Raw genomic sequence first — 11,299 nt, forward strand, 5'->3', positions numbered from 1 at the left:
AACATAATTAAAAACTAATAGTGAGTCACAGAGATTAAGTTATAGCTAGAATCAAATTGAATAAATTGAAAATTTAAAAAAATCATATTGAGCTACCAATATAACTTAAAGAACCAATATGAGAATTAGGTCTATGTTTATATAACTCCAAGTTATTATTAGCATAAGGAAAATATATATTCTGCCCAAAACTAAACGAGCAAGTGTTATTAACTTATTATTATAATAATATTTAAAAAAAAGTTAAGATAACAGACCAACCAAGAATATGAATCTCAATATATATTGTGTGTAGTGCGAGTCCTTTAATTTTCTTTAGATTCTCTGCGTTCTCTACAAGCTACTTTCACTGAATAAAAGGCCAGAGAGAATTGTTGAATTTGAAAGAGTTATAGAGCATAGAAGAAGCTACTACAATTAATGGAGGCTTCGCATTCTGTTAAGGTTATAACGGTGTCACAGGACGGAAAAGGAGACTACCGGACGGTGCAGGAGGCGATCGATGCGGTGCCGGTAGGCAACACTCGCCGGACGGTGATCCGGGTGGCCCCGGGAATCTACAGGCAGCCTGTTTATGTGGCGAAGACAAAGAGGTTCATCACGCTTGCCGGCATATTTCTTGAGGACACTGTTCTCACATGGAATAACACTGCTACAAGAATCCAACACCCCAAAGTAATGTTTTTATTTTTTATTTTAATTTTTTTCAAAGTCAGGAGTCTCGAACAGACGACCTCTACATGAATATAGAAAGACTATATCATTTAAGCTATAATTCGTTGGCAGTTTATATTTTTATTTGGTGCATGTAATCATGTGTTATATAATAAATGTATATCCGTACATTTTTTTTTTTCTAAATGAAGTCTAACCAAATTGAATAATAAAATTTGAGTGAGTGACAAATAAAAATAGATTTAGAGAATTTTACTTTAGAGAGGAAAGTGTGATCTTTTACCTTGAATAGTTCCTCTTTCATATTTTTTTTTTGTCTCACTTATAAAATTAATGATGAAAGGTCACACTTTACTCTCTAAAGTGAAATTCAAACTTTAGAAGATTCAAATCCAATAAAAATAATGAGAATAATTTTTATTGATGCTCGATTAAATTAGTTGGATTTAGTTGACAACAAAATTTGTACCTATATATATAGCATTACTCATGCTATATATTTTTTGAGTGAACATTCAAATTAGCTCTATCAATAAAATAAATAAATAACTCTCCAAAAATTTTAAGGCACATTAAAATTGTCCCTCAAATAAGCTTTATTGATGCATATTTTCATTTCAATATAGTATTTATTAAATATTATTCATATTTATGCTCTACATAATATGATTCAGTATACATATAATTAATTATATCTTATCACATAAATAAAAATAAATAATTTTATAACTTTAAAAGTCATTTAAACGTATGAATCTAATTAAATGATTATGATTGTTTTACATTATCATTGCATAAAAAATTAAACTCACACAATAGTAATTAAGAATAATAACAATTTAGCAAACAGTTTGGAGATTAAATCTTAATCGACACATTAAACTTAGGGCAGTAACATAGATACTAGGGATATCAACTATATACTTGTTGGGACATATTTGAATGTCATGCATCCAACAAATCCGTACTATGAGGTTGCAGGGTGAAAAGGTGATAGGAGGAGGAACGTTTGGTTGTGGCAGCACCATTGTGGAAGGTGAAGACTTCATTGCTGAGAACATTACCTTCGAGAATTCTTCCCCTCAGGTAATCACTTTCCTCTGCTTTTAACGAGTAAACTTTTTATCTGAATTTGAATAGAATTTTAATTATAAATATGAAGTTAGTTTGTTTATTATGAAATTTGATTATAATTTATAACAAAAGTGTGAGGTTGTTTTTGGTGGAAGGAAGGGTTCAGGGCAAGCTGTGGCTATGAGAGTAACAGCTGATCGATGTGCTTTCTATAATTGCAGGTTCCTTGGATGGCAGGTCTCTTCACTCTTTTATTTAACTAGTACTTTATACTTTACAAGGTTCTTTATATTTTTTTTTCTTTTTCAAAATTTTGTTTTCTAGTCAAGTTCACATGTTATATTTTTTTTTAATAAAGTATATTTTGTCGATAAAATTTGCTAAAAGTATTAAAAATTTTCAATTTATATCAAATATACTCCTAGCAATAATAATTTTACAAGAATAATATTTAACACAAGCAAATAAATATAATTGTCATGTATTATTATTTGATTGGTCTTAAATTTTTTGAAAAAATAACTCTCAGAGATATATTTGATGCAAATAAAAAAACTTTAGGATAAAATTAAAACAAATAAAATTTGGGAGTATTTTTAAAATTTTTGACAAATTTTAAAAATAAAAATTGTATTTTACCCTATTTTTTTTTAAGAGAGGTTGATTCGTATTTGTAAGTAGAAAATTTTTCATTGATAGAATTAGAACCAATGCTAATGTGTTCTTAAAAAAAAAGAATGCAATATTCTCTAAGAATTAATTTATTATTAAAAGTAAAAGAAGAAGGAAAAATAAAAAAATAAAATATCTTAAATCCTAAATTCTAAATTTTAAAAACTAAATCTTAAATTTTAAATTCTAAATCATAAATCTAAATTATTAATATAAAATATAATAAAAAAAATTAATATTTATTTAATTAACAAGAAATGAACGGTTCATAAAAAGCTTTAAGAATAAGTAAAAAATTAATCCTACTATAATGTGATTCTTAATTTGAACAGAATTATCTTCTATAAATTAAAAGATATTTATGACTCAAAAATAAAATAAAATCATGCTACTATTCATTAACCTCACTCTTATCATATTTTCTTAGAGTATCTTACATGGTTCTTTGTACATGTTGATATGCTTAATTAGGGAGAAAAAAGAATTGATAATTCTCAAATAATCCATCTTTTACTTAAGATACAAAATTCTTTGTAAAAATCCTAAAGTAATTTCATTGTGGGAGGTGGTCTTTTTATTATTAATAGTTGATTGAACTATTGACCCTTTAATTTATAGCCTGTTTTTTTGCTGAAATAATTATAACAACTTGAATTAAAAAAGTGGAATAAATTAATGATTTTGTGTCATAATTATGATGCAGGACACACTGTATTTACATTATGGCAAACAATATTTTAGAGATTGCTACATTGAAGGAAGTGTGGACTTCATTTTTGGCAATAGCACTGCCCTCTTGGAGCATTGTCATATCCACTGCAAATCCCAAGGCTTCATAACAGCACAGAGCAGAAAATCTCCACATGAAACAACTGGTTTTGTGTTCCAAAGGTGTGTGAATTGTGATCATTCTCATCTATCTTTCTTTCTTTTGGTTTTGCAATATTTTTCACTAGAAGTTCTAAAAATTTTACTTGGGAAATAGGGTTAGTTTCCTTTCCTTTCCTTTCCTACACTTTATCATGTTTTCCATAGAATAATGCAAATTGTGTTTTAACTTGAATACTTTAGGTTAATACTTAAATTCGTCTTCGAAAGATTATTCATTTTTTTAAATCAGTCCATTACAAAATAAATTAGTTATATTAATCTTTAAAAAATACAACTATAAGTCAAATTGATTTTTCTGTCACTTAGATAATAATATGTCACATTAAATGTCACGTGACATAATGACAAGACAGATCAATACCATCTGTCAAAATAATCGTGTAATGTATCAATATCAATGACATGTGACATGTCATTTAATATGTCATAGATTTATATAGAGTTAAATTAGTCTCCAAACAATTTTGTCAAATATAAAGTAACATTCTTATGATAGCGTTTGTTTTGAGGTACTGAGACAGAGACTGAGAGACTGAGACTCAGTATCATATTTGTTGGTTCAGAGACTGGTACTAAAATTTTTGTCTCTGTCTCTAAAATTTCAGTATTTTAGTACCTCCAAAAAACAGGGACACAGGGGACTAAAATTTTTAGAGATGGAGACTGAAATTTTAATAACATTTTATACCTAAAATATCCTCATTTCAATTAATTAATTCTAGTTTTACCCTTTGTACAAATTAAATTAGAGTTTTATTCTTATTTCAATTTCTGTCTCCCACTTTGCACCAAATAGAATACTGAGATTTATTTCAATTTCTATTTCTTAATCTCTGTCTTTCAGTCTCAGTCTTTTCGTCTCTGTCTCTCCACCAAACGCTACCTATATGAACATAATTTGACTACTATCATATAATCTACTTCAATACTAATATGATAGTCTCATATTCAAAGCAAGGTCTAGACCCTTTAAAAGCCCCACAAAGTTCCACTTGATGAGTTATAGAGCAGCAGCATTCTTAAAGAGACTAAATAATTTAGCTGAGTTTTGGTTGTAATCCTTTTAAGTTGATGAAATATTTGCATGGCAGATGTGTTATCACAGGTAATGGGGGAAGGGAATATGCATATCTTGGAAGACCATGGGGACCCTTTGCAAGAGTGGTCTTTGCATTCACTTATATGGATCCATGTATACAACTTGCTGGTTGGAACAATTGGGGTAATGCTGACAATGAGAAAACTGCTTGCTTTTTTGAATACAGGTTCTTCTCTTCTTTAAGCCCTTTCATTTACTCATATTTAATTTTACAAATATGCTATGTGCATATAAAAAATTAGTCACTAAATTAATTATATTATATATTTGTATATAAATGTGGTGTTAATTTATTTTTAATTTATATTTTATATTTTAATATATATTCTATATGAGTAGTTAATTTGGTGGTAAATTTTTTATGTATATATAATATTATTGTTAATTTTTATAATGTTAGGTATGTCCAAAGAGTTAATTTTCATTTGTATACTCATTTTTGCATCCTTATGTTACAATAAACATAGTCACAAATTTCCTTTATACAAAAATAATAGCTAAAAATAATTAAATAATCTGATATGTTTGATTAAAAATAGTAGTATTAACTATCATTTTTATGGTAAAAATATTTTCATTTGGATGACCTATAAAATCCTCTATCAAAAAAGAAAAACTAAATACAATCTAAATTGTCGCATATATATATGACTAATATGTCTTAGTTGCAACCGTTTACAAAATATTTATGACCTAGTAAATTAAAATTTCAAAAATTTTCAATATTAGTTAAGTTGGTCCTCCCTTGTACAGAATAAGAGATATCCATCTATTTTATTTTGTACTTTTTCTAGGGATCAAATTAATATTTGAATGCGATACAGGTGTTTCGGGCCGGGTTATTGCCGATCAAAACGGGTCAAATGGGCCAGAGAAGAAGCAGAACAGTTCTTGCTTCATAGCTTCATTGATCCAGAAGCAAATAAACCTTGGCTTGCTCAAAGAATGGCTTTCAAGGTTCCATATTTTGCTTAGAAATAACAATATCACTGATGAGGACAACACTTTTTTGACATGAGACTATCTCAAATACTTGAATAAGTATCTTGAATTTTGAAGTGCTTATCAATCTCAATTCCACATATAAAACAAAATATCATATTTGACTAATTTTATGGTGCCTTTCACTTGGTATTTAACATTGAGTTCGGCTAAATAGACAACGGCGGATGCGAACAACGTGAACAATGAGCTACACTTTCAGGCTCAATAACCATAAAAAAGCATCCCAACTTAATTACCCATCTTTATTTTCACTCTTACCTTTTACCTTCACTAAACCCTAATTTCATCCTTCCGAGCGTCGTTTCCTCTTGTACTGTTGCCAACCGTCGCTGGTCACGAAGCTTCTTTGCACCGCTGCCACTATGCATCTACAGTGCGCTACTGCCGCCACCTACATGGTTTGCCGTTGTTGCCCAACACCGCATCGCTGCCTCTCCCTCCACGCCGCGTCTCTTCCTCTTCCCTCGTGCGCTGCTGCTCATTAGCTTTTGAAGCCCACAAAGCGCGTGCCTCTTCCTCTACCTTGCAGCACCAAATCTTTGTTCCGCCACTATTCCGACAATGCATCTCTGACCAAGCCTCCACGCCGTGCTGTCGAGTCTCCCTGCCTTTCACCGTGCGTCGTTGGTCTTCGTTCACTCCATTAGTATACAATAGGTTAGTATATAGTTAGGGTTTTATATTAAAGAGAATGTTTCTTTCCTCGTTAAACTGGTTGCTCTTTTTATATGCCATGGATGTTTCTTTTTATATACTGGATGTTTCTTTCCTATGTATATCGAATATAGGATGTTTCTTTTCGTATACATTGGGATATTTCTTTTTTCGCTATACTAGATTTTTTTTAACACGCACCTCGCGTTAAAGCTCTCTCCGGTAGTGGCGGCGACGGCGACGGCAAACTGTAGAGGCAGAGACGGGACATGGTGTGAAGATGTGTTTAGAAGAAGTTAAATTGTCTAATCCTAGTTATTCAAATTCAAAAATCTGATTATTCATAATTAAGTAAAATTTTGATTTTTGAAATTAATTTAATATTTTTTTAATCCGTTGTTTATATTATTCACAATAAGCGTTGTGTCCTTATACTTTCTTCTAAACATTTGTCTAATTTATATTTTATAATAAATTTAAAATTATTTATTTATTTATTTTACAATTAGACAATAATTTTAGGTACAGTAGGAAACATGTATTTATTGGTGATCTCAATTTAGTGAGTAACTTTACGCTTCTATGCACGTTTTTTATTTAAACATTTTATCAAACACTAAAAAGTAGGAAAAACTATCATTTGTATCCATGAATTTTGCGAACGCTGACAAAAATACCCATCAAACAAGAAAACTAACGTTGTACCCATGAAAAATGGATTTCGTGTGACAATAGTACCCAAACCATGATTTTTCGTTGACTTTTTAATAAAATTTCCAAATTACCCCTTCTATCTTCTTCCCCAAATTCCAAATTTCACAACCCTCATCTTTCGTCTTCCTCTGCCACCGCCAGTTACCATTCCCTTAAGACCCAAGCACCTGATGTCTTCCTCCAACCTTTATCCTCAACCTCCATCTCTCTTTATTTCAATCCTAATTTGTTCTCCAAATCTAAATCTAAATCAACTTTAACATCATTACCCTTGTTGTTTCTTTCTTCTTCGGATGCAACAACAACACTAAGAAAGCACACCCTTGTCAAACTCTTCAACCTCTTCAACCTGAATATTGTTGTTCTTCTTATTCGAAAGCAATAAGTAGTAGAATTCAACAACCAGAGCCAACAAGAGACCGGCGGTCACGTTCTCTTTCCAACGGTGACTCCAAACATTGCTCAGCGTCGTCGATCTGTAGAAAAAGGGGCTGCTGTTAGAGTATCTTCATGCCATTTGGTGGACTGATATTCACATCGCAACTGCTGTTGCTGCTCAGGCTAGGCTTCCGAGGCCACCGCAGAACCCTCTGAAAGGTTGTGGTGGTAGTAACATTATTATTGAAGGATCTTGTTTCACTTTGAGTACTGGAGAACAAGGAGGGATGATGGTAGAGGGGTACATTGATGAGGATGAGCTTCTGAACATGCCGAGTATGATCGAAGAGATGGCCAGGGGAATGCAGGGTGAAGAAGGACCCACACTCCCAAGCTCACCTTCGACGACGACATCATCAGCAAGTGCTGCTCCTCCGGTGAGTTCCCAGTGAAGCTTCTCCTCTGCAACAAATGCGACCGAGGCTATCACATCTTCTATCTCCGACCTATCCTTCCTTCCGTTTCCAAAGGCTCTTGGGTCTGCGCCTCTTATTCTCACAGTGACACCAAGAAACCAAAATGTATGTTTCTTTTGTTAATTTCAAACTTTTTTTTCTTTTTCTATACTAGATCTACAAATCCATAATATTTGAACAATAACCTCAGATAATTAATAATCCACAATTTTTAATCTTTTTTATTTTTTGGTGGCTGGTAGCAGTAGAGGAAAACGAATGATGAGGGTTGTGAAATTTGGAATTTGGGGAAGAAGATAGAAGGGGTAATTTGAAAATTTTATTAAAAAGTCAACGAAAAATCACGGTTTGGATACTATTGTCACACGGAACTCATCTTTCATGGGTACAACATTAGTTTTCTTGTTTGATGGGTACTTTTATCAGCGTTCGCAAAATTCATGGGTACAAATGGTAGTTTTTCCCTAAAAAGTATTTGAGGTTAAAAAACGAATGATGATTATGCATGTTGGTTAATGATTTGACGAGACAATGATGGAATGCATGTGATGCAAAAACTTGAACTGAGGTTTTAGGATTAAGTATTTTTTTCGTTCATAATGTCTTGGGTCAAAATTTAAATAGTCTTCAATTTTTTTTATTAATATCATTCTCAACGTTTCAAAACATTATAAAATCATCTTTTTTCTAATTCTTAGGTCAAAATACTCATCATCATCTTCTCTTTTCCTCGTTCTCCTCACTCCAATGTTCACCTCACTTTACTACTTACATCACATCTACTGCCATTTACATTGCTATAATTTCATTTTTCACTCACCACCACACCTGTCAACAATATTCATTCACTATTGCTCCCCGTAGTAAAATTGGAAGCAAGAGAGGGGAAAAAATTTGGAAGGAGAAAAAAGAGGGCATGATGAAGAGGAAAGTCGATGTTGTCGCTAATTTATGAGAGAGAGAGAGAGAGAGAGAGAGAGAGAGAGAGAGAGAGAGAGAGAGAGAGAGAGAGAGAGAGAGAGAGATTGCTGCTGCTGCTGCCATTGGGTCACTGTTGCCACTGGAGCCAGCTCAGTGTAGGTATTATGTATCCCTTCCATCATCGTCATCAACAATAACAACTCTCCCTACTCAAAACTTCACCACTCCACCTCGGTCCTGTTTGTCATCGCTGTAAGAACGGATGGAGTCATCACCCAAGGAGAATGTCAGCGAGCAGTGGTGTCCTTTTTCGCTGGCGATTCCTGCTTTTTCTTCTTCTTCTCCTCTTTTTCCTCTTCATTCTACATCTCTTCCTCTGTTCTTTTCTTCATTTTTTGTTCTCTTTTCCTTTTTGTTTGTGCATTTCATTTGTGGTTGCTGAAAGCAAAAAAAAGAATGAGGACAGAGAGTGAATTTGAGGTTAAGAATATTTTGGTCCAAAAATTAGAAAAATTATGATTTTATAACTTTTTGTAACGTTAAAAATGATATTAATAAAAAAAATCGGAGACAATTTTAATTTTAACCCAAGATGTTAAAGACAAAAAATACTCAACCTATCGTTTTAAGAAATTAGTAAAAATACTCTATAAAAAAGTATGTGTCAAATTAATCTTTTAAATTGACTCTAACTTTTAGAAAATTAAATTAATGAATATAATTTTTGAATGACGATTTTAATTATTAACATCAAATTATATTCCTTTTGTTTAGAATGAATTTATTTCAAAGACCATCGGAATATATTTTCGTATATTAATGATGATGAAATTTAAATTTAAGACTTCGTCTTTGTTATTACCAGAACTCTTTATTATTAGATAAATTTAATATTTAGAGATAAAGAGAAATAAAAAAAATAAAAGATATCAATAATAAAAAAGAGAAACAGAGAGATTTTTTTCTTAGTAGTGACAACATAACTCTAAGACAAAAAATATTACGACACAATTCCGTTTAAATACAATCAAATTGTCTTAGCCAAAGGTTTTTTTTTTTTTTCTCCTTTATATCTTTTTCTACAATTATACGTATTTTTTTGAATTTCTAAAGGATGATATCTAAATACAGCCTAAATGAGTTTTTTTTATTCATTAAGCAATAAATATTATAATTTGACTTAATTGCTCATGATGAATTGTAACTTAATCTTAATTATCATTCATTCTTAGTTCACAACAGCCAATCTTATTAATCATGAGTCATGACTTAATGATCAAACAGTTACAAAATATGAATGATATTCATCAATTTAATATTTACATAAAGTACTTTTTACCACTCAACAAAGCAAATTTATCATCAAATTCTATAAACTACATCTCATATCTTATGTTTTTATGCTCTTATTTCTGGCATTTTTTATTCATAAAATTATTATATCTCATAAAAGGATCTTTTGTAGATAAATTTCTATATATTTTTAGTTCAACTCCGACCACAATTATTAAAGAGCTTTCAACCAAGACTTGTCAATCGAGTTATAGTTTAAAATCACTACTTCACTTTAATTATGTGTTATATGAAAAAAATTTCAAACAACGAATTAAATCATCGAAGGACTATATGTTAAAAAAGATGTTACCAACGCTAAAACATCTTATTTCTAACATTCTATATTCATAAAATTATTATACTTCTTAAATATTTATTAACTTAAATATCAGAGTATTTTTTATAAATACATTTCTTTTTTTTTTTCTGTTTAATTCCAAGCACAACTATTGAAAAAATTCCGACAAAAAACTCTCTAACTGTATTGTATATTGGAGCCACCACTTTACTTTAAATATGTGCTCTACAAAAAACTTTGTAACAACGAACCACATCTTTAATGAAATACACGGCGAAAAGATATTACCAGCACCGAATATTTTTCCTTATGTATATTAATGTATCATTTTTTTTCAGAATTTAATGCATAAAAGAGTTGGATTTATTTTGATACCTGTTACGGATCCAGCCCACGGATCCTATACCCGGAACGGTCCCCGAATCCGGTTACTCGGGTTCGACCAGCTTCGCCCTTCCAGAAGGCCCGGAACCGGCCCACTAGAGTTCCTAACCAACTTTCGAATTCAAACGTCTCCCTTATCTTAGCCAAATAAGATAAGATAAGATATTCATCATCACCTATAAATAGAGGACCTAGGTCCCTCCAGGTATTCACTCATTCCTCACACTTTACACCTCTCAGATCCATTCTGACTTGAGCGTCGGAGTGTCTTTGCAGGTACCTCTCCCCATCGCTCCAGTCAAGCAATCAAGCATCCGCCTCAACCCACAAGTTCCCGATCCATCCCTCAATCCGTACCAGAGACATCTTGTACATTGGCGCCGTCTGTGGGGAACTTGCGCCGACTAGAGTCGGAATGGGGGACGTACTCGAAGAAACCTCCTCAAGCTGAGATAACTCTCGAGCAAAGAACCCAACCCCCGAGCATCAGGAGGTCACAAACCATGGAAGGATAGCAAGCACCATCCACCATGCACAAAATAAAGAAAACGATCACATCGTCCCGGATCCGCGACACCCTGAGAAAACAGGGGACAAAGCGGCACAAATAATCCAGGATCTCTGCCTCCGAGTCCAAGAACTCGAAGGCAGACTAGCTTCCAAGGAAAGGTATAACACCGAACACGGAAGCGACGCAACCTCTAGGTCAAAATCTCGCCACGG

At 32.3% G+C, this 11,299-nt stretch overlaps 1 protein-coding gene across 2 annotated transcripts; it reads left to right on the forward strand.

Moving 5' to 3' along the window:
* The first annotated feature begins 322 nt into the window (after positions 1–322).
* LOC107621594 (pectinesterase 31-like) lies at positions 323–5,521 on the forward strand. 2 transcript variants are annotated; one of them, XM_016323627.3, is made up of 6 exons: positions 323–675; positions 1,657–1,761; positions 1,909–1,986; positions 3,125–3,312; positions 4,404–4,577; positions 5,236–5,521. In XM_016323627.3, exons 1-6 carry the CDS (start codon positions 421–423, stop codon positions 5,384–5,386), a joined length of 951 nt encoding a protein of 316 aa, XP_016179113.1. In that variant the 5' UTR covers positions 323–420; the 3' UTR covers positions 5,387–5,521. The 2 variants fall into 2 exon arrangements, with proteins under 2 accessions (XP_016179113.1, XP_020969471.1); XM_021113812.2 differs by having other exon boundaries at positions 337–675; positions 1,882–1,986.
* The last annotated feature ends 5,778 nt before the right edge of the window (positions 5,522–11,299 follow it).

Source organism: Arachis ipaensis, chromosome B10 (assembly GCF_059453495.1).
Source record: "Arachis ipaensis isolate K30076 ecotype BB chromosome B10, ASM5945349v1, whole genome shotgun sequence".
Taxonomy (NCBI): Eukaryota; Viridiplantae; Streptophyta; class Magnoliopsida; order Fabales; family Fabaceae; genus Arachis; species Arachis ipaensis.